We start from the raw sequence: 27,857 nt of genomic DNA on the forward strand, positions 1-27,857 counted from the left end.
TGCCAGTGGGGTTTCAGGGTAGCTTAAAGGGATCTTGCCCCCCCCCCCCAGGTCTCAAATCCACAGAGGTAACCACACAGAAGTTTGATGGTCCCACCTGTGTCCCTGACCCCCGGAAAGCTACATGCCAGCCCTGTGAGAAGGTGTCCCCAGTTCATGGGAAAGACTCTGCCTCAAATCCAGGATGTGGAGAATGCTAATGCCTAGGCCTTGCTCCTCCTTCCCTCTGGTCCTGTTTCCTCATCTGTAAAATGAGGTGGCAGATGGTTGAGTCTTTGTAAGAGCTCTGACTTGGTTCTGCTTGTTTCCCAGGTAGGGGCAGGCCACCTGCTGCTGCCTGGGATCCCCCTGCCTGTAGGGGGGAGAAGGAGCAGTTATTATCTGGGCCAGTGGGACACCTGCTCCTAACTTCAACCAGGCTCTAGTCCTAGCCTCCGTGGCCACCTCCTAAGTTTGTGCTCTCCCACTCCCTTAGAGAGGATGGCACAGGTCAGAGAAGGCAGGGTCCATGGGCCAGGGAGGCCAGAAGCCGCCTTGGGGAGGGTGCAAGGCAGGCACATGGGTTTGAGCCCAGGAATGTTGCTGATGCTTGTGTGTGTGCAGATTTGCTTTTTTTCATTCATTAGTTCCTTTCTTCATTTATTCATCCATCCACTCATCAGCACACACACAGCTCCCTATGTCACACTGACTGTGTGTCTAGTCGGACTAGACACTAAGACAAATCCCCATCTGGCCTCTGCCAACTGAGAGCTTGCCTTCTGGAAGGTTTTGTGCAGTGTTTCTCAAACTCAGCATTATTGGTGGTTTGGCAGATGATGCTTCATTGTGGGGGCTGTCCTGTACACTCTATAGACTACTTAGCAACATCCCTGGCCTCTACCCATACATGCCACTAGCATCCTACCAAGTTTTGACAACCAAAAATGTCTCCAGATATTGGCAGGTGTGCCCTGGGGTGCAAGTCACCCCTACTGAGAATGGCTGGTCTGACGCTGATCTGCAGAGGTGCCGTGGACAAGCCTGTCAGGTGGGTGCCATGACTCCTTTAGAGGGAGGCTCCGAGTAGTCTGTTCTCACGGGAATAGCAGGTCAGCAGCCGCCAAGGTCCCGGCTGTGGTCTGCCATGGTAAGTCGCTCCTCCCCTTTCTGCTTTTGCCCACCCTAGCCAGAAGGGCAGGGCTTAAAGCTGATTGATAACTGGGCCAGCCAGAAGGCTATTAAGTAAAGGACTGGGTGGTGGGGATGAAGTCCCAGAACTTGGTTTCTCAGGGGTTTCCAGGAAAGAGCTGAGTAAGCTCTCTGCTTCCCAGATGAGTGAGGTGGCATACCGGGACCCACTCTGCCCCAGGTCAGTGAGGGCGTTGCTCCATGGAACCCTGCACTGGCCGCCAGGGTTGCTGCTAGCAAACTGGCTTCATACAGAGGGCTAGGTTCTTAAAAAGATAACCAAGCAGCAAGTCTCTAGCTGGGAAAGCAAATGGCCTGGATATGGCCTAAGCCAGGCTAGAGTCGGGGTGGGACTTCAGCTTCCTGGGCCACAAGCCACATGCAGACACCGCATCTGGAAGGAAAGCTGCGTGGCTCTTTTGTTAACATACCACAGCGAGCTGCCCTCCAAAGACAGTGAAGCACACGCACAAAACCTCAAATTATTCCATCTGAAGGACAGCAGCTGGTTTCGGTTTAATGATGTATTACTTAGATTTGACACAGTTAATAACCCCCAAATCTCATTTATTTCTCATTCTTGTTACGATCAATGGTTGCAGGTCAGCTCCTTCAGACCTGCTCCATGTGTCTTACCATTCTGGCACCCAGGCTGATGGGACAGTTGCCAGCTGGGAGATGTGTTCCCAGGGCAAGAGGAAAAGCATAAACTCATCACCCAATGCTCCCCAACCTCCCATCTAGACGTGTCCACCCCCGTCCCTTGCCTCCCCGGTGGGATGGGGCGGATACTGCAAGCAGGCCCATGGCTACAGGTAAGGATACAAACTATCCTCTAGGAAGGAGCGAACAGCTGCACCCAAAAATACAACCTGTGACAATGACTCAACTGCCAAAAATCCTAAAATGTGAAAACTAGAGAGGAACTCAAGAGTCTACCATCCAAGTCTGTCAGTTTTCCCTATTACACAGACCAGGTGAACTGGTAAACTTGTTAGGGGTTTTGCAAGATCCCCGTTTATAGGTCTTTATGGGTGCAGAAACATAAGCCAGCTTTTCTGACCTCATGTCACTCCAAGGATATCTAGTATCCCCACAGAGCAAGCCTCTCTGCTGATAAGACACCTGGAGGCTTGAGTTCCTCAGCCTGAATATCTTAAAATTATTTGTATGGTTTGTGTATACATGTGGTTTGAGGGGTAGCTTTTCTGAAGCATCTAATACCACAAAGGTCCAGCCAGAACCGTGGACCTAGATCCCGAGTCCGTGTCCAAAGGCCAGGACTTCCTCAGGTCAGATGCTGTGTTAACTGTACGATGGTCTCTTCAGAGATAGAGGCTGGTGGTAACACAGCTCACAGTGAGTCCAGGCATGTCATGACAGAGGTACAGAATCTTGTATCAACAGAAGAGAGTGGAAACCAGCTGGAGCCTGGCACTTTGACTGGAAAGAATGCAGTTTAGGGAAGTCAGCAGCTCTCCCCTACCCCTGTCCCCACGGTGGTGACATAGCCTGAGCTGATTCCAGAATGCTGGATTCCAGGCAGAGGTGAATGAAGGAGGAGATCCAAGGAGCCTGGCTCCGCCTGGCTTGGTTACTTTACTTGGTGCACCTTTCTCCCCTGGAGGTAATTCCTACAAAAAGCAGAGGTTCCTACACAGACCAGAAATGCTGGTGTCAGGGCTTTTACAAAGTACCTGCAATGAACACAACAGAAGAACGGGTTAACTGAACTGCAGTCTTAATCATCCCTGCACCCACCCAGCCACATTCAAGGTGAACCTTTGGATGTAGGTCAACATTAAAATGTCAGTTTAGCACATTTATTTGTTCGGTTGTTTACATATCTGGCAAATGCATTTGGACCTGTCTTGTAGCATCATGTCTGTGGCTAAACATGAAATCAAACTTTAAGAACATCCATTCATTCATTCCTCCCTCCCTTCATCCTTTCATTCATTCAACAGTGTGTGCCCAGGGTAACTTGGGCCCCTTGCTAAAAACAAACAAAAACCTTCATTCCTGCTTTCAAGTCCTGAGGGAAAGGAGATAAATAATCAATTAGTGATAGCAAAAACAACTGTAGAAGCATTTGTGAGGTACAGCCTTAGGGCATGATTCCCCCTACAGGAAAGGGGAATCAAGAAAAGCTTCCTGGCAGATGCCTTATCCATCTTGACTTTAATTTAGAACAGGAGTAGTGATGAGGCAGGGGGAGCAAAAGCAAGGAGGCACGGGGCACCAGAGCATTTGCTGTTGTTGGGCATAAAGCAGGTATAGTGGGGCAGACTGGAGAGGTGGGCAGGCCTTGGCTTCCCAGACTGAGGAGTGTTAGCATCACCCAATGTGCTTGGCGGGGGGGGGGGGGGGGGGGGGGGGGGGGGGGGGGCGGCTGTATCTTAGCTCCACTCAGTTCAAGGTCTTAAGTTGCCAGAATCCTGTCCTGAGCAGCCTCTTACCTATGCCAGTTATTTAAAAAGTAAACATTTTCAACAGCGTTTACATTTTCTGAGAAGCATGAAACTGGCTTTCCTCCACAGATCTACTTTTTTAGATTTCTCCCCCATTTTCTGGAGATGGGGAGAGTGGACCTCAGGCCTTTAAAGAACTGTGGTAATAATCTGCTAATAATGGAAAAAATGAATAGCTAAAAATTTGCCTGGAGACAAAGAGATTTAGTGCCAGAAAAAAACACTAAGAAAAGTCATCAATCATATCTGAAGAAATCTACCCCTCCTGCCTGATAAGCCAAAGCAGAAGCATCATGACCAGCTAGACCGCCTACCAAGTCAGTCACCACATCACCAATTCCCATCCGATCTACCTCTGAAATCTCTCGCCAATCTGCCCCTTACCTCATGCCTCATCATCAACTCGTACATGTAAAATCTGTATACTACTCTGTAAATTTTACCTACATGTCCTCTGGGGCTCCACATACCACTATCAGGATGAAGTATGCTCCTAAGCAGGGCATTCAAGCTTTCATGAATGGCCCTAGCCCAGGTCTCCAGCCTCTTCCCCGCCATGCCCAACCACCCTCATGCCCAACACATCGGACTCCTTTAACCTAAATGCAAGAACATTTGCTTTGCTCAAAGCTTAGGGAAAAAGAGTCAAAGAGTCAACTTATAAATCTACTGAGGGGATTCCGTTATGGTCCAGAAATACCCCAAAGGTGAACAAAAAGACAAAAGCCAAATCCAGCTGGGCTGCCACAGCTACTAACTAAGATGCACTCTTATAACAAGACTGGCCTTTACAGTTTACAAAAGCACTCAGACTCCTACTCTCTCACTGGCTCTCAAACACCTGAGAAAAATGCAGGCAAGAATTAGTATTCCTATCCGAAAGATGAGGAAACCTCCCCAGGGAGGCAGTATGTGCTTACAGTGCACAGCCAGTAAATGATGGCATCTGACTTCATAAACCAATGTTCTTTCCATATAACAGTATCAGGAGACACACGCACAATGAGAAACAGGAGTGCCAGGTTTAAGGTCCAACAGCCAGACAGCTTGTCCCGTCTCAGACCAGCCCCATCACTTCTCCCCATCTGAGGGTTTCCTAGCTGCATCGCGACATGCTGAGTCATACTGAAGGCTGTTTGGCCAATGACCTGGGCCAGATGCCATGGTTGCCATCTCACGGTTTTGTGTCTAGGGCGAAAGGGAGGGGCATACAAGGCAACCCATCAGCAGTGGAATGAGACCCTGGCTGTACCGCTGGGATGGCACCTGAGCATCTTCCCTGGTCTGCTCAGCCTCGTGAAGGTGGCTCACCTGGGGTGCTGCAGCACATGCAGCAGTGTGCTCTTGGGAGGCACCCGGTAGAGTTCTGTCCCCGCTCCATCCTCAAAGTAGACCTGCAAGAATAACAGAGGAACAGGAATCAGACACAAATATAGGGCCTCAGCAGCACTATGCATGTTGAGGCCAAGTCTAGGGAAAAGCTAAAAAGATGGCAATGAGTCCTTTATAGAATTGTGGAATATAAAGCACTCAGTCCTCACCCCCCATACTAAGAAAGGTATTATGGGATCCATTTCCAAAGATAGAAAGAAGGCTCAGAGAAGGGGAATAACTCACCAGTAACACCCAGCTAGCAAACAGAGGAGCCAAGATTCAAACCCAGGCCTGTGAGCCTTCCCTTCCCTAGCGATTCAGTCCTAGACCCCTTAGATGTAGAGGAAGCTACGGAGGTCCAAAGCAGGGGAAGAGCCCGAGGATGAGAAGGATGATGGCCCTGTGCAGGTGTCGAAGCCCACGCAGGGTGAGGAAGATGTCCATACAGAAGGGCTGGCAGAGAGTGAAGGTGTCAGAGCCTGGTCACTGGAGGGCAGCCTTGCTGGAAGCTGGCCAGCATAAGCCAGGTGATAAGGGTTACCTGGTAGAATGGCTGTCCACGATGAGATGTCAGAGCCCATGTGGTTGAGACAAGTGTTCTTGTGAGGGGACAGCTGATACAGGGTCTGAGACTTAGATGGTACAAAGCCAATTTCCTAATTTTCAAAGTTGGGATTATGAAGGAAAATATCCTTGTTTGTAGGAAACTGACACTGAAGTATTCAGGGGCAATGTGGCATCAGTTGGCATCTTACTCTCAAATGGTTACTAAAAGAGAAAGTCTTTGTACTGTAAGCTGTGATTTAAAAAAAAAAAAAAAAAAGGTCCCAACAATGGAATAATGGAATACTATTCAGCCTTAAAAAGGAAATTCTGACACAGGCTGCAATACGGATGAACTTTTAGACATCAAGCGAAGTGAAATAAGCCAGATACAAAAAGACACAGTAGATGGTTCCACTTAAATGAGGTTCCTAGAGTAGTCTCATTCATAGAGAGAGCAAGTAGAATGGTGGCTGCCAGGGGTTGTAGGGAGGAGAGAATGAAGTTACTGTTTCATGGGTGCAGAGTTTCAGTTTGGGATGATGAAGTGGAGATGAAGAGCGGGAATGGTTGTACAACCGCATGAGTGTACTTAATCCTACAGATGCAATGGTTCAAATAGGAAATTTTATGTTCTGTATCATTTGACACTATTTTTTTGAAAGATTTTATTTATTTATTTATTTGAGAGAGCGGGAGAGTATGTGCAAGCATAAGCAGGGGGAGAGGGAGGTGGAGAAACAGGCTCCCTACCAAGCTGGGAAACCAACATGGGGCTCGATCCCAGGACACTGGGATCATGACCCGAGCAAAAGGCAGATGCTTAACCCATGAAGCCACCCAGACACAATTTTTTTTTAAAAGCAATAGAAACTTGCCCCCCCCCACCCCATCCCTGCAAAAAATATCCCATCTAGGAAAAAGGTAAAACATCTCTTACCTCTAAATTATCAGGGCAGTATTTCTGCTCTAAATCCCAAGAGGGCGTTTCACCAAACATCACCATTAGATGATCAATAAACCTAAGGATATAACATGTACTTTCTGAGTATTAAAAATTCATGATCTATTTTCCAATATCACAGTCCCTGGACACCCATTCAGATTGCTATCAAAAATGTACAAAACATGAAATGCAGGCCTAAGCCATTTCGAGCCAAAACCATCTGGTTTAAGCCAAAATGTAAATGTGTATTACTTTGTCCTATTATGACAATAATTTTCTTTAAACTGACTTAGGCTTAACATTCCTTACAATGAGTAACATTCTAAGCATTAACCCTATGGAATCACACATTAAACTGCTAGTTATATTTTTTCTAATAAATAGACACTTCAATTACTATGCATATACTACCTAGAATGACTTTGTATCTCACTAGAGATATGTGTCACTGTCTGACAAACAGGACTGTGGTGCTCTACTTACTATCCCAGTCAGGATGATGGTGAGACTTGTGTCTGTCACTGCAAAGGTAGTTATAGTTAATAAAAGGAGAAATCAGCTCCAGGATAGAGAGATTATGCCAAACCAGACTGTTAACCCTCTATTCTCTTCCCTCCTCAACCAAAAATCCAGTTGTCCCTCTCCTGAGGGACAGCAAGGAAAGAGCATGCCAGCAAGAACAGAGGGGTCTTGGGCAAGTAAGTACCTGGAGTCCTCGTGAAAAGCAGCGATGAAGTCCGACTGGGCATGCTCTGGGTACAGAAGGAGCACGGGCCAGCTTAACCTGCCCTGCTCATCAACCTTCAGCCTGGCTCCGTAAGGGTTCGCCGAGCTGAGCCTACCCAGGAAAAGCTCACCTAGACCTTCAGAGTCTGAATCATCATCCTGATCAGCAACTTCAGAGATTAGCCTGATGTTCCTAGCCTGGATTAAAACAGAAATATATAAACCTTATTGTGTGGAAGGATGCAAGACCATTTCAACAGCAGGGAAACCACCATACTGTGAGCCCCCCGAAGCTAGCTCTACACAACTCGTCTTCATTACCCCAGAGGCCCGGCACAGCAGGGAAACTCACCTTCACCAGGATTCCACCACATACTGGACCTTGTGTCACAGAAAAAAGCTAGACATGGTTCTTGCCCTTAAGACCCCACTCATGGTCTAGTGGGCAAACAGCTATGGATATAAATACAATATAAGGTGAGAGGAAGTGGAGTGCAGAAGTGCAGCCCATCAATAATTAATTCTGCCTGGGGGCTGGAGAAGACTGGGGAATGCTGGGCCTTGAGCAATAACTATGAAAGGCAGAGAAGTTGGAGGAGTGGGGAGAGGATGGAAAGGCATTCCACCTCCAAGGAAAAGCATATGCAAAGGCAAAGAAAAGATCAAGAGTGTAGCATATTCAAAAATGTGTTGGTTTAGCTAGGACATGGAATACTAAAAATAATACATATTGACCTAATCTTGACTGTCTCATGGAAATAAAGATAAATCAAACGTCTGAATAGAAGAGTTGTCTCTTTATGTAGGTGTGTGGAGGCTAGCACAAGAGGGGAAAGTTACATGCAATCTAAAATTATTTTTGATGGGGTGCTTGGGTGGCTCAGTGAGTTAAAGCCTCTGCCTTTGGCTCAGGTCATGATCCTAGGGTCCTGGGATCAAGCCCCACGTTGGGCTCTCTGCTTGGCGGAGAGCCTGCTTCCCCCCGACCCTCTCTCTGCCTGCCTCTCTGCCTGCTTGTGATCTCTGTCTGTCAAATAAATGAATAAAATCTTTAAAAAAATAAAAAATAGAATTACTTTTGATACCTCCTAAATCAGGGGCTGGCAAACTTTCCCTTAAAGGGTCAGGGAGAAATATTTTAGGCTTTGTGAGCCAAATGGCCTCTGCTGAAATTAACTACTTGACTCTGCCACCATAGTGTGAAAATAGCCATAAGTAACATATAAACAAATAGGCAGGGCTGTGATCCACTGGCTCCTGCTTTAAACCATCAGTAGAATATGGTCTGTACATACAACTGTTAGAGTAATTCTTATGTACACTGAAGCTTGAGATGCAGGATCAAACTAAAGGGGAGATGCAGGATCAAATTAAAGGGGAGAGCCAAATCAGGCCTGTATGCAAATGGGCATTCCAATATTCTACATTTTAGAAAATGATCAAATCTCTCACTGTGAGTGGGGATTAGCAGGAGAATCTGTGGAGTATTCCATCCTGCTTAATCTGTTAACAGGAGTTACAGGTTGTTATGGGGAGGCACTAGTGGAGTCCATCTTGGTAGTGTGAAGTTCTCAAAGTCAACAAGTTAACTTAAATGGTGCATAATCTGACTCAACAAAGAATGAAACCAAGAACCCACTCTCCAAACTCATGGCAGGTGTCTTATCCTTTGTGAAGACCAAGCAAGCCAGAGCTCCACAAATGACTTGCCGGGTATCCAGTATCCAGGTAAAAATAAGATCTGGCTCAGACTACATCCATTTATAATGCAGGGAAGAAATGAGTGGGTCGAATTTTTATTGTTGTTAAAGAAGCAACATCCTAAAAATTCAGATTTTTCCAGGATGCAGTAGCTAAGAGGAAGGACCTGCCTCTGATACACATTAGCTGTGTGAGGTTTCTTCACCTCCCTGAGACCACATCACCACCTAGCAAATCAGAAGCTAGAAGATCTACCTCAGAAGGCCACTGTGAAGATTAAATAATGCTTAGCCCACAGGAACTATCCAGTAAGTACAGCTTACCTGAGATCAACATATATACACAAGCAGGAAGGCTGACTGAACTCAGGGGGTCTGATTCCAGAGCCCCTTCAGCACACTGCTTCACCAAACCAAAGAGAAAATGAACAGACTCATTCAGGTAAAGCATCCCAAGACAGGTTCCTAACAAGCTTGAGGATTAGCAAGACCATATGGGCCTGAGGTTTGAGAACTTACCTCGATGGCCTGAAGTAAAGCCTCATTCTGATTCTGCTCCTTCTTTTCTTTCAGCTTTGCTTTCCTGATATCCCTCTGCTCAGTTCTCTAAAAATGAAATTCAGACCCATCAGTGGCAGGAGCTTGTTACCCCTTCTGTCACCCCAGCCTGCTTCTTAGTCTCCAGTATCTGTCCAACCCAGGTTCCCATGTCAAGCAATATCAACGGCCTGAGTCAGTTCAATTAACATTTTAAGAGAACACACCTAGTGCCAAAACTCATGGCAGCAGAAATTTTAAAATGTATAGTTCCCATACACACATTGCTCAGTCTACTGAGGGGGACAAACAATGAAATATCTGTTATGTATTACCCTGCTGATGTGAATCCAGTACTATAAAATAGAGTGGAGTGACCCTGCTCCACTGAGGAGGTAGGTTTAGATGGACATAGAACATTCCACCAGATGGAGAAAGTCATTCTCAGTAGAGGGACTGACATCAGGGTCTATTGGGTATTTCAACTTCTCTGGAATGGCTGGAGTATAGGAAATACTGGAAAAATCCAGGGTAAGAACTTATCAGAGGCTCTGCCCTTTGCCAATTACAATCCATGAGAGAAAAACATTATCACTCTACTTAATCTGACAGAAATATAATTTAGATTTCCTTTTCCTGCAAATCTGCCCCAAACTAGTTGATTCTGCTCTTACCCTCAGGATCATAGATTAACAGAGGTCAGCAAACTTTTTCTAGAGATTTTTTTTTTTTTAAGAGATATTTTCTAGAGATTAGTATTTTTAGGCTTTCCAGACCATGTATGCTCTCTGTTGCATATTATCTACCTTCTTTAGTTGTTTATAACTCTTTAAAAATGTGAAAAACATCTTTAGTACACAGAATGTATAAAAACAAGCCACGGGCTGGATTTGGCCTTGGGGTCAGTTTGCTGACTGACCCCAAGTCTGATCTAAACTACAGTACCAACCATCCCTCATCCTTCCCACAAAAGCCTCACAAAGGCTAACACAGATCTTCTATTTCTCATGAAAAAAGTCTACCCTTTCAGGGCGACAATGACTGATAACTCTTGTCCATTCCTCCTCCAATCCAGTCTGCCAACAGAGCTGCAAAACTGCCTTCTGCTGTTGGGAAGTCCGATTACGCTAACCAGAGTACTCCACCCCACTGATACCACTAAAAACCATGTCCAATTCTACCTTCACAGTTGAGCTACATCCAACCGCAGTGTCTGCTCCATACTAGAGAATGATTAAGAACGATACAGACTCTGTCCCTGTTGTTTTACTCTGATTTACACTATACATGTGAGTGACGTGGCTTATGAAGTCTCATATGAAGTTTGGAGTCTTGGCAGCCACATAAAGTAGAATGACCACCAGGTCAGAGGAGCCCTGAACTGCGAAGTCTGCTGCCCTTTTAAAAGAAAATCAATTTTGTTGAGGAATAATTTATAGATTTTAAGTGTATAGTTCAATGAGTTTAGACAAGGGTACCCAACCTTGAGTACCCAACATTTCAATCAAGATGGACACTTCTATCCCCTAGAAAGCTCCCACATGCTCCCTCCTATCCCATCACTGATAGGTTTTTTTATTACGAACTAATGTCCCACTGTATGAATATCACACTTTGTTTATCTCCTTCCTGTTGTTGGATAGACACAAGAGTTGTTTCTGGATCACTCTGAATAAAATAGGTTGTGACTGTTCTTATACAAGTCTTTTTATGAGCATCCATTTCTCTTAGCTAAACACCTCCGCACTTCCCACTGTCCCCAACCCCTGGCAACCACTAACCTGCTCTCTGTCACTACAGATTTGCCTATTTTGGATATTTGATATATAGTCATACAATATGTGATCTTTTATATCTGGCTTCTTTCACTTAACATAAATGTTTCTGAGGTTCATCTACACTGCTATCTGTACCATACTTCATTCTCCTTTATGGCTGAATAAAATTCCATTGTATGAACATACCACACTGTATTTATCATCAGTTGATGGACATTTAGATCATTTCTACTTTTCAGCCATTATAAAGTGTTGCTATGAAAACTCGTGTAGGGGTCTGCTTCTCCCTCCGACTTCTCCCCTCTCATGCTCTCTCTCATTCTCTCTCAAATAAATAAGCAAAATCTTTTTTAAAAAGAAAGAAAGAAAGAAAACTCCTACGCAAGTATTTATTTTAATACTTTTTTCCAATTTCTTTGGGTATAAAACCTAAGAGTAGAGGTGCTGGTTCATATGTTAATTTTGTGGTTAAATTTTTTTTTTTTAAGATTTTTTATTTATTTATCAGAGAGAGAGGGGGGGGAGAGAACGAGCACAGGCAAACAGAATGGCAGGCAGAGGCAGAGGGAGAAGCAAGGAGCCTGATGTGGGACTCGATCCCAAGACACTGGGATCATGACCTGAGCCAAAGGCGGCTGCTTAACCAACTGAGCCACCCAGGCGTCCCTCTGGTTAATTTTTTGAGGAACTGTTAAAATGTTTTTTTTTAATATTTTATTTATTGAGAGAGAGGGAGAGAAAGCATGAGCAGAAGGAGAGGCAGAGGGAGAAGCAGACTCCCCGATGAGCAGGGAGCCTAATGTGGGGCTCAATCCCAGGCCCCTGGGATCATGTCCTGAGCAGAATGCAGACGCTTAAATGACTGAGACACCCAGGCGCCCCTGTCAAAACTGTTCTCTATAGTGGCTGTCATTTTACATTCTCACCAGCAACATGTGAAGGTTTCCATTTCTCCACATCCGTCTCAATATCTGTTATTTTCCTTTGAAAAAAAATTATAACCATCTTAGTATGAAATAGTATCTCACTGTGGTTTTGATTTACATCTCCCTACTAAGAATGTTAAGCATCTTTCATGTGCCTTTTGGCCATTTGTGTATCCTCTGGAGAAACATTTGTTCACATCCTTTGACCATCTAAAAAATGGCATTGTCTTGGGGCGCCTGAGTGGCTCAGTGGGTTAAGCCTCTGCCTTAGGCTCAGTTCATAATCTCAGGGCCCTGGGATTGAGCCCCGCATTAGGCTCTCTGCTCAGCAGGGAGCCTGCTTCCCCCTCTCTCTGCCTGCCTCTCTGCCTACTTGTGATTTCTCTGTCAAATAAATAAAAATAAAATCTTTAAAAAAATAAAAAATAAAAAAGGTGTTCTTTTAATTATTGAGATATTAAGAGTTCTTTATACATTCTAGATAAAACTCCCAGAACAGATTTATGATGTATAAATACTCTCCCACCCTGTGGGCTGTCTTTTCATTTAATAATGATAGCCTTTGAAGCAGAAGTTTTTACTTTTGATGAAGTCCAGTTTACCTTTTTTGTTTCTTGTGCTTTTTGTTTCATATCTAAGAAACCATGCCTAATCCAAGGCCATGAAGATTAATGCCAACATTTTCTTTGAAGAGTTTTATTATAGCTTTGCTCTTCCATTTAGGTCTTTGATCCATTTTGTATGTATACGAGGTAGGGGTCCAAATGCATGCTTTTTGTGCTGATATGGAAGACTATTCTTTCCCCACTGAATGGTCTAGGTACCCTTGCTGAAAATCAACTGTCTATAAATATGAGGGTTTATTTCTGAGCTCTCAATTCTACTGCACTAATCTGTAAGTCTATCCCCTTCTGCCAGTACCACGATGTCTTGATTACTATAGCTCTACAGTAACATTTGAAACTGGGAAGTGTGAGTCCTCTATTTTTTTTTTTTTTTTAGGATTGTTTTGGCTATCCTGGGTCCCTTGAATTTACATATGAATATTAGCATCAGTTGATCAATATTCTGCAAAGCAGCCAATTGGAAATTTGATGCAGACTGAGTTGAATCTGTATACCAATTTGGGGAGCATTTTCATCTTAACCATATTAAGATCTGATCCATGATGTCTTCCCATATTTTTAGATTTAATTTCTTTCGGCAATGTTTTGTATTTTCAGATTATAAGTCTTATGCTACTTCTGTTAAATTTATGCCTAAATATGTTATTCTTTTAGATGCTATTATAAATGGAATTGTTTTCATATTTGAAATGTTCACTAAAAGTCTATAGAATACAATTGGGTCTTGTATATTAATCTATCATACCAGTTTACTAATCTATTAATTCTAATAGGTTTTTTTGGTGGATTTCTTAGAATTTTCTATATACAAGATCATATCATTTGCACCTAAAGTTTTACTTTTCCTGTCCATTTTTGGAGGATAGGTTTGCTGAATATAGACTTCTTAGTTGACAATCTTTTTTTCAGCACTCCTAATGTCAACCCATGGCCCTTCAGGTCCCATGGCTTCTGATGAGAAATCAGCTGCTACTTTTGGGGGAGCAGAGGGAGAGGGTCAGAGAAAATCTTAAACAGGCTCCACGTCCAATACAGAGCCCTACACAGGGCTTGATCTCACAACCCTGAGATCACATCCAGAGCCAAAATCAAGAGTTGGGTGCTCAACCTACTGAGCCACCCAGGCATCCCTCAGATGTTACTTTTATTGAGGCTCTCTTGTGCGTGAAGAGTCTCTTCTCTCTCGATGCTTTTAACTTCTTTATGTATGACTTTCAACAGTTTATAATGCGTCTGAGTGTAGATTTCTTCAAGTATCTCCTACTTAGAGTTTGTTAAGTTTCTTTGAAGGGTAGATTATTGTTTTTTTAAATCAAATCTGAAAAGTTTTCAGCTATTATCTCTTCATATATTCTCTTGTCCCTTTTTCTTTCCCTCTCCTGGGACTCCCATATCTATGATGATACTTGATGGCATCCCACAGGTTCCTCAGTCTCTCTTCATGTTTCTTTTTCTTTTTAAAAAAGATTTATTTATTTATTTGCTTTTAAAGAAAGAGAGAAGGAGAGAACATGGGTATGTTGGGAGGGGCAAAGAGAGAGAAAGAGGAGAATCTCAAGGAGACTCCCCTCCGAGTGTAGAGTCTGATATAGGGCTCAATTCCATGACCCTGAGATCATAACCTGAGCTGAAATCAAAAGTCAGATGCCCAACTGACTGAGCCACCCAGACATCCCTCTCCTAATGTTTCTTAATTCTTCTTTCTCTCTTCCTAACACTGGGTAATCACAACTGATCTATCTTCACAGTTCTGCTCTTGAACCCTTACATGAACTTTTCAGTTACTACACTTTTCAACTACAGAACTTCTATTTGATTCTTTTTCAGTTTACTGACAGTCTCTATTTGGTAAGTCATCATTCTCATATTTTTTTAGTTCTTTAGACATTGCTTTCTTTCTTCCTAGAACATATTTCTTTTTTTTTTTTTTTTTTAAAGATTTCATTTATTTATTTGACAGAGAGAGAGGCAGGCAGAGAGAGAGAGAGAGAGAGGGAAGCAGGCTCCCCGCTGAGCAGAGAGCCCGATATGGGACTCGATCCCAGGACCCTGAGATCATGACCTGAGCCGAAGGCAGCGGCTTAACCCACTGAGCCACCCAGGCGCCCCCTAGAACATATTTCAAAGTGTGGTTTAAAGTCTTTGTCTTGTAAGTCTCATGTCTGGGCTTCCTCAGGGACATTTTCTATTGATTTTTTTTTCCCCTGGGTATGGGTCATACTTTCTTACTTCTTTGCATGTCTTGTAATTTTGTACTGAAAACCAGACATTTAAAATAATACAATGTGGCAACTCTAGAAACTGGATTCTTCCTCTTTCTTCTCCAGTGTCAGATATTGCTGTTGTCACTGTTTACTTTCCTAAACTAATTCTGTAAAGCCTGTATTTGGTTTTACGTAACCAATAAAGTCCTTAAAACACGTAGCTTAGTGGTCAGCTAATGATTGCGCAGATTTCCCTAAATGCCTGAAGCCAAAGTCTCCCACTCTTAGCTGAGGGGCTCTCTTGTGTGTCTTGCGGCACACCTTCAACACTCACCCTAACAATTTACACTTCAGCCTCAGCCTTCACTTACTGCTTCCACAGAGCCTCCAAGTCAGCCAGAGGTCAGAGCTTAGGGCCTTCTTAGATCCTTCCTGAGCACATGCATAGCCCTGGATGCACATGTGACCTTACTCCAGGAATATGCTGGAGCTTTTCAAAGTCCCTGAAGAATCTCATTCCCCCCAGCTTTTCCTTTTAAATATTCTGCTAAGCCTACTGTTTGCCCCGGCATCCACTATCTCAGGCAGCTGCAATTTTAAATAACTGCTTCTGTTTTTGACACATCCCTCCTTCCCAGCCACACTCCCTCCCCCCAAAAAAGCTTTTCATACTGGTATAGCTCCAAGATGAGTTAACTATAATCTGCCTTGTGAGTGAGGTCTTCTAGGAGACCACCCAGATGGTCCAATAATGGCAATTCTCTGGGAATGGGGCTTTGAACAACCTCTAATCTAGTCTGCCTCTTCTGATGGCTGCTGGACTACTCATTTTCACCACGATTCTTTCAAGGCTACTGTGGTACCAGGGAGGGAGGAGAAGGGGACAGGGCAAGTTAAAATGTCACAAAACTTGCTGTGCTTATAGAGGTTCAGCTATTTTTCTAGAATACACACTTCCCAGATTGCTATAAACCTTTGGCTCATTTCAGAGCTCTGAAAAAAGTTAGTGACTCTGAGCATTTTTGCCAGTTTTCCATAGACTTTATGAAATAAAGAATTTTAGATCTTTATTTGGCCATTTTTGCTGATGTCCCTTCTCTCTGCTGATTTATCTACTTGTTCTATCAATTACTGAAAGGGATGTTGACATCCACATCTATTTGTAGATTTGTCTCCCTCAATTTTTTTGCTTATTACATTTTGAAGTTCTGTTATTAGATAATGCATATTTAGAACTGTTAAGTCTTCTTAATAGGCTGACCCTTTTATCATTTAATAAAGCCATGCTTTATTTCTGGTAATGTTCACTGCCTCGATGGCTGTTTTGTTGGATTTTAATATAGCCACCGGAGATCCATTGCTTACACAAGCCAAGCACATAGGAATCCAGCTCAGATTATCAGTTTATACTCAGATATAGAATAAAACTTACACTCAGCCAGCAATGTCACCCATGCCCAGTGTCAGGCTTCTGGGCCCTGATATCTTTCTTTAACTGTGTGCCTGTATCATGGAATATAAATCAAAACCACAATGAGATATCACCTCACACCAGTTAGAATGGCTAAAATTAACGAATCAGGAAACAACAGATGTTGGCAAGGATGCGGAGAAAGGGGAATCCTCTTACACTACTGGTTGGTGGGAATGCAAGCTGGTGCAACCACTCTGAAAAACAGTATGGTGGTTCCTCAGAAAGTTGAAAATAGAACTACCCTACGACCCAGTAATTGCACTACTGGGTATTTACCCCAAAGATAGAAATGTCGTGATCCAAAGGGACACCTACACCCCAATGTTTTTATAGCAGCAATGTCCACAACAGCCAAACTATAGAATGAGCCCAAATGCTCAGTTGGTGAAGTGTCTGCCTTTGGCTCAGGTCATGATCCCAGGGTCCTGAGACTGAGTACTGCACCGGGCTCCCTGCTCAGCAGGGAGCCTACTTCTCCCTCTGCCTGCTGCTCCCCCTGCTATGCTCTCATGTGCACACACGCTTGCCTGCTCACTCTCTTTGACAATAAATCTTTAAAAAGGGGAGGGGGGTCCTAGGTGGCTCTGTTGTTGGACATCTGCCTTTGGCTCAGGGCATGATCCTGGGGTCCTGGGATTGAGCCCCACAACGGGCTCCCTGCTTGACAAGAAGCCTGCTTCTCCCTCTCCCACTCCCTTTGCTTGTGTTCCCCTCTCTCACAATGTCTCTTTCTGTCAAATAAATTAAATCTTTAAAAAAAAGAAGAAGAAGAAGAAGATGTAGTATATATGCAATGGAATACTACTCAGCCATCAAAAAAAAAAAAAGAAATATTGCTGTTTGCAATGATGTGGATGGAACTAGGGGTTATAATGCTAAGTGAAGTAAGTCAATCAGAGAAAGACAATTATCATATGAGTTCATTCATATGTGGAATTTAAGAAACAAAACAGAGGATCGTAAGGGAAGAGAGGAAAAAAGTAAAACAAGACAAAATCAGAGAGGGAGACAAACCATAAGAGACTGTTCATCGCAGTAAACAACTGAGGGCTGCTGGTGGGATGGGGTAACTGGGTGATGGGACATTAAGGAGGACTTGTGATGTAATGAGCACTGGGTATCATGTAAGACTGCTGAATCACTGACATCTACCTCTGAAACCAATAATACATTATATGTTATTAACTGAATTTAAATTTTAAAAAGATATCTATAGAAACAAGAACCAAAGAACTGCACCTGTGCTACAGGATCCGCAAGCTTTCATTTAGGTCCACTAAGGGTTCTTCTGTGGATTAACTTGGCTATGTCCTTCTTCAGTAGCTCTCTAGACATTCTCTCCTATATATACCACTTTTAGAAATTCTGGCTCACCAGTTATCTAGGCTCAGAATTCTGTTACTGAGCCATGTGAGTCAACAAATTACCTACTCTTTCTACCATTTTATATGACCAGAGTGACTTCTGACTAAAACCTACCCCTTTGCAGGGAGAGCTGCAGGCTTCCACAGCACTGAAAATTCCCCTTCCCTAGTATAAGCAATGAAGACAGACCTAGACCAGGAATCAGATCTGAAGTCTAGTTCTGGCTTTCTGAATACACATGTAAGGCAGCACTGCATAGGGACTAAGCACACAGATTCCAGAGCCAGACTGCCTGTTCTGACACCCAGCTTAACCACAGCTATGTGACTCAGGCAGCTTCCTGATCTCTCTGTGTTTAGCTTCCTCACTTCTACAAAGTGAATTAGAATAGTTCCTACCTTACAGGGTTGTTGTATGGTTTAAATGAATTCATGGAAGTGAAGATTTTTAAATAGCACCTTGAAGATACACACAGTGAACACTATCTAAATGCTGGACGTTAGTTTTGGTACTGCTGGTATTCTCTTGTTATTGTTTTATCATCACTGCTGCTACTATGTACATATGCATTTCATCACGAGTTATACAAGTCTTAAAGCTGGGAATTACACAATACTGTAGAAGCTTCGAGGTTTAATTTTTTTTCTTTTTTCTTTTTTTTTAAAGATTTTATTTATTTATTTGAGAGAGAGACAGTGAGAGAGAGCATGAGAGGCGAGAAGGTCAGAGGGAGAAGCAGACTCCCCATGGAGCTGGGAGCCTGATGCGGAACTCGATCTCGGGACTCCGGGACCGTGACCTGAGCCGAAGGCAGTTGCTTAACCAACTGAGCCACCCAGGCGCCCAATTTCTTTCTTTTTAAAGGTTTATTTAAGAGACAGGGTGTGTGTGTGTGTGCACGCATGAGCAGGGGCAGAGGGAGGAGACAAGCAGACTCCCTGCTGAGTGGGAAGCCCGACAAAGGGCTCAATCCCAGTACCCTGAGATCACTGCCCAAGCCGAAATCAAGAGTCAGACACTTAACAGACTGAGCCACCTGGGTGCCACTGTTAAAATGTTTCTGTCATTTCCTCTCCTCTCTTTCGAGAGATTTACACAGTGTGCAGACTGTATTATTGCAGCCTTATGCTATTTCTCATTTATTCAAATCACAATAGCTATGGATTTATCAACTCCTTACTGTAAGTCAAGAAATGTGCTAACATACACACACACATTCTCATTTAATCCTCATAAAAACCTTTGAGGCATATATTACATTCACTATTTTCGAAGAGGGGTTTGAGTTTTAGAAATATCAAGGACCTGCTGATGGTTATGCTTTCTCCTGTCTGGAATGTTCTCCAATCCTTATTCCACTCTCCAGTGGAGTACACTCTCGCTCAGTCTTCAAGAGATTAGACACAGACATCACCTCTTTCAGCAAACCTTCTCTGCTACCAGGACCTCTGCCCTGCCCTTGTCCAGGGCAAAGTTAGATACTATTACTGTATTACTATATATTCTTGCTTGCTTCTGTCACATTGTAACTATTTATTTATGTCTTTGTCTGTGTCCCCCAGAGTTCCAAAGGTAGGGAATAGTTTTGGGTTTTGTTTTTAAAAAAGAAAAAACTGACAATGAGCCAAAAGACACAATTTGGGAAATACTAATAAATCAATGCTAAGTAACAAATGCCAACTGGCTAATGATTTTGCCACCAACCTTCAGCTTGTCTGCTTTAGCCCTCATTTCCAGAAGCTTCTTCTCTCTGGCATCTATCTGCAGCCCTTCATCACACCAGTTAACAGCCTCAGCAAAGTTTTTCAGTTCCAGATGGCATAAGGCACCTGTAGAACCCAGAACCTTTAGAATACGTGGACAATATGCATGGAAAGAGCTCCCCTTGACCAGGAACCAGCCGCCATCCCCAAACTCCACCAGCTACCAGTCAGCATTCTAAAGAGAAACAGATGTTTAAAGCCCCTTCTACTGCATTCCCCAGACAAGGAAGAGTATTTTACTTATCTTAGATCAGAAAGATCTCTAGGGCCCATTCAGCTTAAAACTCCTGTAAGCCTCCCTGACATTAACAACTTTTAAAGTAGGGAAGGCTACAACTTAATGACAAAGCGCACAGGATTTAGAGTCAGACAGATTTGAGCTGGAAATCTGGCTCTACTCTTTACCAACCAGACATTACATAAAACACTGAGCAACTCTGAGCTTCAGGTTCCTCATCTGCAAATGAGAACAAAGTTCATCTCAGATGATATTTAAATAGAGAGAGAAAACAGAATTGACCTCAGCCATTCATCAAAGCAATGGCAAGACCAAAGACATTAGGTCTCTTCTAAAATTGTTCCTAATGGCTTCCAGGTTAACCTGCCTCTCCTTTGTTGTTCTCCAGTAAGCCTCTTTAGATTTCCCGCAGAATTTCCAAATATCAGAACTGTAAGGGCTTAGATGTCAAGAGAATCCAACCTCATCTTCCAGACACCCACTGACCCTCAGAGTGGGTGTCTTGCCAAGGTCACATGCTGAAGTAAAACTAACAATTCAAGATTTATAGACTCCAGCTTGTTCCAATTCCATAGGACTACAATGACTGTAGTTGCCAATCTCTGAAGATTTAATTTATTTATTTGACAGAGAGATAGCACAAATAGGCAGAGAGGCAGGCAGAGGGAAAAGGAGAAGCAGGCTCTCAGCTGAGCAGGAAGCCTGATGCGGGGCTCAATCCCAGGGCCCTGGGGTCATGACCTGAGCCGAAGGCAGAGGCTTAACCCACTGAGCCACCCAGGAGCCCCAGTTGCCATCTTTGAACAGTACCTTCTTTCCCTACAGCTGAGGGACATGGACCTACCTATACCAGCCCCTAACTATACATACCTAAAAATTCATTAACTTTGGTAAAGCATTTGACTTATGATAAAACAGTCGATCATGGAAGTATAAGGAAGATAAATATGTGGTGAATAAATTAAAGTTTACTAAGCACCTCTGAGCGTCTCAAAGAAAAGGTAAAGTATAAAAGTAATATAAGCACTATTATTACATAGAAAGGTCAGACCACAAAAGAAAATATAATCTGGGAACAGCTCAGCATCAGAGTTATCAGCAAAGGTCCCATAACTTATCTTTTAATTAACATGGCATTTGAAGATCTCACCTTTCAAACAGATAATTTGGAAAAAAAAAATTAGAATGTGGCTTTTGGAATTACTTTAATTAATTTTATTACTAATTTAAAATGAGGAGTTTCAATTTCTCCACAAATTCTTAAAATATAAAGGGTTTTATTATTCTCTGGGAAAATTTTTTTTAAATGACATGTGATCATTGATAAGGACCAGGAACTTAATATCAAGACTGCAAAAATAAGGTGACTTCAATAGTATCTTAGCACCTTAATATCAAAGCTTAAAATGCCTCAACTTTCAGTGCAATGAGTGGCAACTTTTCCGTAAAGACAATCATACTGTGGTTCTACAATACTTACCTCTTACTATTGCTTTGAGGTGGCAGGGTTTTAGCTTTCTGGCAGCCGTCACATCATTGAGAGCAGAACGAAAATTGCCTAACAGGCACCATTTAGTAAAAGAGAAAACAAGACTGCAGTCAGAATATTTGCAAAATTTCATGTGTAGAGACACAGACATTTCTGTATAGTCTTGGAGAAATATACATCAGAGTGCAACAGTTTTTTAAAAAAATATATAGTTGTGCTCATCAAGTCTTAGAAATACGAGGCACCTGGGTGGCTCAGTGGGTTAAGCCGCTGCCTTCGGCTCAGGTCATGATCTCAGGGTCCTGGGATCGAGTCCCGCATCGGGCTCTCTGCTCAGCAGGGAGCCTGCTTCCCTCTCTCTCTCTCTGCCTGCCTCTCCGACTACTTGTGATTTCTCTCTGTCAAATAAATACATAAAATCTTTAAAAAAAAAAAAAAAGAAAAAAAGAAATACTTGTTACACTGGAAGTCCATGGAACTGTAAGTGGCTAGCACGCCCACGAAAAGATGCTCAACATCACCAGTGACTGAAGAAATTAAAATTAACATGGAACTGGTAGAAATTAAAAACAGGTAATATCCAGGATGGGTGAAAACATGGGAAAAGGGCACTCTTATGGGTAAATAAAAGAGCAAATTAGCATGCATTTCTGCGTATACTCTGACCCAAAAATATTCTTCTAACAACTCATCCATAAAAATAAATGGACAAACATGCAAGGATAAATGTAAAAGCATGTCAACTGCAGCATTAGTTTTATTTGTGAATTATGAAATGCTGGTGATACCCTAAATATCCTCAATGCAGTAACAATTAAAGAACTCTGGTAAATCCACACTACTAAATACTATGCAACCATTAAAAAGGGTGATTTATATGTGCACATAAAAGGCATGATAGGATGCCTGTGCAATACTGTTTTAAATGGTTGTTCTACTATAAAGTATCAATATTTTTTGTAAAACAAACCAATCTAAATATACCAACATATGCACACACACATATATATTTGTAAATGCATTAAAAAAAAAATGTGTAGGGCAACCTGGGAGGCTCAGTCAGTTAAGTGTCTGACTTCTGCTCAGGGTCCTGGGATGGAGCCCCAAGTCAGGCTCCCTGCTTAATGTGGGGAGTCTGCTTCTCCTTCTCCTTCTGCCCCTCCCCACCTCGTACTCACTCTCTCTTAAATAAAATCTTAAAAAAAAAAAAAAAAAGTGTGCTATCATACATACTGTTATCCAAACTGGAAGGGCATAAAGGAGATTTCCACTTTTAAATATTTGGTATTTTCCCATTACTTTCACTTCTAAAAATCTAGTGCAGAGGTCAGCAAAATTTTTCTGTAAAGGGCCATACAGTAAATACTTCAGGCTTTACAGGCCACATACGGTCTGTTACACATTCTTTCTTTTACAATCCTTTAAAAACATAAGACATTTTTAGCTCACAGGAGGCCAAGGATCCAGATGTGGCCTGGGAGCCAGTTTGCCAAATCTGGCTTTGGCTTTAAGAATAATCAGGATTTGTGGGAAAACTTAACTACCAACTGTGTTCATTACTGCATTATTTTAAAAAACCTAAAAGCAGCTATATACTCAATACCACCTGTGTAAACACTGGTATGTCCAAATGATGCAACTTTATGTAGCTTTTAAAACAATATTCACAAATATTTTTAATGACAGGTGAAACTGTTCATGTTATAAAATTAAGTGAAAGGAACTGAATACAAAATTGGAAGGACAGCATGATATTAACTATGGAAAAAAATGTATATAAGAGATCCAAAGACCTCTGGTTAAGGGTGGTGATCGAATATAGGGATTTAACTAAACCTCCACTACTCTCCCCCTTTCCCTCAAAGTGCCATAAATCCACAGAGACAAGAGTAAGAACACAGAGCACATTTTAAAGCTCGAGAACAAAAAGACAATGGTTAGACGAATCAGGCCTAAGAAAACTGAATTCTAAGCCAGCAGAGGGAAAGCCCCAAAGCTGACAAGCTGAACTGCAAAAACTCAAAGGACTAAGGAACTGACAGCACTGGGTACTTCTTGAAGTGCGGGTAAAGGTGACTTCCATTTAGTGCACTTCAAATCACACCTGATTCTACACTAATCCTACCACTGTGCAGCCTCAGACAGTTCATTTTACTAAACTGACTGAGTACTCTGCTACAGTTCCATGTTCTACTACCTGGGGATAAAGCTGTTAACCTCACCTATCTTACCTAGTTGCTATGAGGTCAAGAGGAATAACAAATGTGAAAGTGCTCTGTAAGCTGTACCAGTGAGATCTCATTTAAAGAATGACTGTGATGATTATGCCTCTGCTCCTCTGACATCACACACACATGGTTTTCTTGTAGCCAGGTGTTTCTTCTGGTCTGATTAGCCCTACACATGACAGTCTTTAAGTTCCCCAAAGACAGGAACTATGCAGCTGTTGCTCACGGTGCAATGCCTAGCACACAGTAAATGCTTTATATATATTTACTGACTAAGGAAACAAATGAAACTCCTTCCGGAAAAGAACCAGATCTTACTCCTCTCTTTGACACCACTAGCACAGAACAAGAACTCAAGTTCATCTGCTGAAGAAAATGTATTCCTCCAGAAGTCAGAAGAACGGTTTTTAGTCCATGTTCCAGTACTCATCAGAGGGTCCCTCTCTGGACGTATGTAAAATAAGGGGGTTGGTTGGCCCAAATAATCTCTAAAGTTCTATACCACTCTTAGTATTTGGAATTTTATAACGAAACATGCTAAAGGAGACAACAGTTGGAACAGACTACGGTTGGGGAGAAACACTGCTCAAAAGGTGATGAGGCCCAGTAGACTCATCCCAGCTAGACTGCAAGGCTTATTCTCTACCAGCCCTTCAGAGGCCCCAGGTCTCTTTAATAACAAGTGTTTCCCAAAGTCCCATCTGCAGAAGAGTCCTGCGTGTTAGTAAGTGTTACCTGAAAAGGGGGCTTACAAAACTTAAGAATGAAAGGGTAAAGTTCTTTGCTGCAGGTCATCTTGCATCTTTAACACACTGTGCACTGCAATCTCCAACAAAGCAGCAGCACTGTCCAAAGAATATTTTTCACTTCAGGTCCCAGAGAATACTCTTTGAAAATTCTCCCTTTAATGGGGCGCCTGGGTGGCTCAGTGGGTTAAAGCCTCTGCCTTTCGGCTCAGGTCATGATCCCAGGGTCCTGGGATCGAGCCCCACATCGGGCTCTCTGCTCAGCCAGGAGCCTGCTTCTTCCTCTCTCTTTCTCTGCCTGCCTCTCTGCATACTTATGGTGTCTGTCAAATAAATATATAAATAAATAATCTTTTAAAAAAAAGAAAAAGAAAATTCTCCTTTAAGATAGTTTCTCTCACACAAAAGCCTCTTTGCTTGAGTCCTTCTAGCATCCTTCAGAAGAGGGTAAATGGCCGAAACAAAAAACAAAAACACGTTTTTTTAGAGAGAAGCATTTGGGTTAAAAAAAATCTCAGATCATACCAATTCATATATTAAGTATGTCACTCATTTGGTTCAGATAGCAAGAATTACACAATCTCTCTAGTTTCCCTTTTCACCCAGTCTACCTGAAGATCAGTGTTCAACTAGAGTAATCTAGCTTACCTTTCTGGATTAAGCAGCTCATTTTGTGACATTCTTAAACTCTGCACTGGCCATAATAATGACTTTTACCATAAGTTAATCCTTTAGAAAGCACCAAATAATAGAATAAATTACCTAGATAGTACTGTGCTGCTGCCCGGTTGGTATAAAGGACAGCATTCAAATCAGGGTCTGTGCATTTCTTCTTTAATCCTTCAGTATACGAAATCACAGCTTTTTTATAGTCTTTTTCTTTAAAGTAATCATTGCCCTCATCCTTATAAGTCTTGGCCTGTTCTGCAAAGAAGAGAATAAATAATCATTTTCCTATTTTTTTTAAGTCTCATTAAAAATATATCCTAAATCATACAATAATGTTACATATGATAAACCAAATTAAAAAAAAATAAAACTCAAAAATTAATCCTATAGGTATCAACATGGAGAAGCAAAGTCATGTGTATTGAATGCTACAATCAATTCCAAGTATCTTACAAGGTAGATTATTAGACACTTGCCAAAAAAATAAATAAATAAAAAGATGCATAAAAAAAAAAAAGTATATTTATCCTACCGTTTGAAGGACTTTTTTTTTAATAACTGAAGAAATGAAGGGAAATTACACTTTTGTTTTTGCTTATATGTTATTCCCTGGAATGCAAATTTCCCTCTCTTCACCTTAGTAAGCGCCTATAAAATTGTTAAGAATCAGTTCAAATTTCTAATCCATTGTTAGCCCACTGGTACCTCCCCCTCTTCAGTGTTCCCTCGGCACCTAGTCCATTGCCACATGTGGGCACTTATCACATACACACAGAACAATATGGCTATCCACTGCAGCATGAGACCTTTGAGGGCAATCTTATTCATCCCTTTATCCCCAAAGCCTAGCATTTGGCGGGGGGTGGGGGGTGGGGGGGGTTGGGGGGGGTGGATAGCGTATGTGGAATAGTGCCCAATGAGCCCAGGCTAACTACTTGTTATCAGAAACTTTCTGACTCGCTCTTTATCTCAATTTAATGGAGACACAAAACAAGTATTAGACTCATGTAAGATACCTTCTGGAGATCGCTCTTCGTCAAAAATAATGGACTGGAGGCAAGCCAAGTCAGGGTTCTCCTTGGGATCAATTTCAGATGGCGCCTTCTTCATAAACAGGGGGACCTTGTCAAATTCCTGGAGTTGAAGAGAAGGAGGAAATACAGGAATAAGACTGCACAGGGCAGATCCAATTCCATATCTCTCTATAAACGTTTTCTGACTCCTCATGCTTTGCAAGTCATCATTAGCTCGCTCGCTCCCTCTCCACGCCTCAGTTTCCCACGTGTAAGAGGCGAGCGCAGGTAAAGATCTCTAACGATTCTTCTGGGGCTCACAATCTCACGAGGGCGGTGGGAGTCACCACGAACTGAGCGATCTTTAGGTTCCAGACACTTCATCCACCGTATCCCTTCACTCCCGCCGCGATCCCACAAGACTGTGGCTCTAGTTAGGGAAATGTTAACAAATGGGACACGGGCCAGAGAAGTAACGTAACTGGGCCAGCAAGTGCTGGAGGCACAGGTCTCACTCCAAAACCCGCCCTCCTAAAGGTACTGGCCGCGAAGACGGCCCCCCAAACCCCGGGTCCTAGTTTCCAACACTCCCAGGTAGAAACCACCTATCCCCGGGCAGGCCCGCGGTGGGGGTCGCGGGCGCGGGAGGCGCCTGCCAGCCAGCCCCGGCGGTCGCGATGACTCCGCCACACACGTGCGGGGCCCCAGGCCGCCCACCTCCTCCCACTGGTCCTCGTGGAAGCCGCCATGGTAAGGCTGGCTCTGGAACTTTTCCAGGAACGAGTCCATGGCATCGTCGCCGGCAGCGTCTGGCTCGGGCACCTCCATGACAACCCCTCCTCAGCCCTGCCGCCACGGTTCCGGCGGCGAGAACTGCCCGTCCACTTCCGGCTGCGCGGGTGCGTTTCCCTCAATCCTCCGGGCCGCGCCTGCCGGTGCGCCTCGGGTTCCGCCCCTTCTGGGGCCCGGCCGAGCGACTCCTCCCCGCCCCGCCCAGTACTTCCCCGGCCCCGCCCTCCCCTCCCTGGAGGCCGCCCCGCCCCCGAGGTTTTGGGGTGGTGGGTTAACCCAGCGTCCCAAAATGCCCCACTATCGCTTCGTTCACTCATTTGTTCAGCCAGTCAATACATGTTTCCCAAGCTCCCTGTGTGTTCAGGCCTATGGTGGTCGCCAAAGCAGATCCAACCCCACTCTCCAGGAGGTGATAAAACCTGGCGATTCACAGACCTGTACCCCTGGGGATAAAAATATATGTTTATAAAAAATAAAAAATTAAAAAAAAAAAGATAGTGGAAGAGACAGTAAACACAGAAGATACAAGAGGCTGTTAGGTGCTAGCAAAAGCTATCGGGGGAAAAGTTTTTATTTATTTTTTAAGATTTATTTTGAGATGGAGGGAAAGAGCGTGCGCGCACAAGTGTGCAGCGGGGAGGGGCAGAAGGAGAGGGGGGTCCCAAGACGAGTCCAGGCTAAGCAGGGAGCCAGGTGAGGGGCTCAACTCAGGATCCTGAGGTCATGACCTGAACTGAAATCAAAAGTTAGAGACCCGGTCTGTCGCGCTCGCTCTCTCTCTCTCTCTCTCTCCCCTCCAAATAAATAAATAAATAATCTTAAAAAAAAAAAAAAAGTTTCGAGACCCAACTGACTGAGCCATCCAGATGTCTCTACTGGGGGGAGGGGTGCGGTTTAAACGGGGTGTACATGCTTTCTAGCAAAGGAGGAGTCCCAGAGTGGCCAGGGCCTATCTGGAGAAAAGCCTTTTCTAGGGAATGACAGTGCGCTTCCCCAGGGAGGGGAGCTGAGGGTGGGAGGTGGGGGGTGGCTGGAACAGAATGAGAAAGAGGGTGAGTAGGTGGGGTAGGAGGAATGGT

General features: G+C 43.3%; 1 protein-coding gene across 2 annotated transcripts; it reads right to left on the bottom strand.

Annotated features, from left to right (window-relative positions):
• Positions 1 to 1,655: 1,655 nt before the first annotated feature.
• Positions 1,656 to 26,888, bottom strand: TTC4 (tetratricopeptide repeat domain 4). Of its 2 annotated transcripts, XM_032301648.1 has the most exons (11): positions 26,704 to 26,888; positions 25,990 to 26,107; positions 25,067 to 25,228; positions 21,322 to 21,399; positions 19,545 to 19,669; positions 9,450 to 9,536; positions 7,362 to 7,428; positions 7,211 to 7,256; positions 6,499 to 6,580; positions 4,953 to 5,035; positions 1,656 to 2,867 (listed from the first exon to the last, which is right to left on the bottom strand). In XM_032301648.1, exons 1-11 carry the CDS (start codon positions 26,812 to 26,814, stop codon positions 2,765 to 2,767), a joined length of 1,062 nt encoding a protein of 353 aa, XP_032157539.1. In that variant the 5' UTR covers positions 26,815 to 26,888; the 3' UTR covers positions 1,656 to 2,764. The 2 variants fall into 2 exon arrangements, with proteins under 2 accessions (XP_032157539.1, XP_032157538.1); XM_032301647.1 differs by having other exon boundaries at positions 7,211 to 7,428; positions 26,704 to 26,887.
• Between the last annotated feature and the right edge of the window lie 969 nt (positions 26,889 to 27,857).

Source organism: Mustela erminea, chromosome 10 (assembly GCF_009829155.1).
Source record: "Mustela erminea isolate mMusErm1 chromosome 10, mMusErm1.Pri, whole genome shotgun sequence".
Taxonomy (NCBI): domain Eukaryota; kingdom Metazoa; phylum Chordata; class Mammalia; order Carnivora; family Mustelidae; genus Mustela; species Mustela erminea.

Excerpts from the sequence above, each read along its gene's own strand:
- TTC4 (XM_032301647.1), bottom strand. The coding sequence starts at position 26,814 with ATGGAGGTGCCCGAGCCAGACGCTGCCGGCGACGATGCCATGGACTCG. Across the intron at positions 7,429-9,449 it reads CTTTACTTCAGGCCATCGAG|GCTAGGAACATCAGGCTAAT; the intron begins GTAAGTTCTCAA and ends GTTTTAATCCAG. Across the intron at positions 6,581-7,210 it reads GCTTTTCACGAGGACTCCAG|GTTTATTGATCATCTAATGG; the intron begins GTACTTACTTGC and ends TTATATCCTTAG.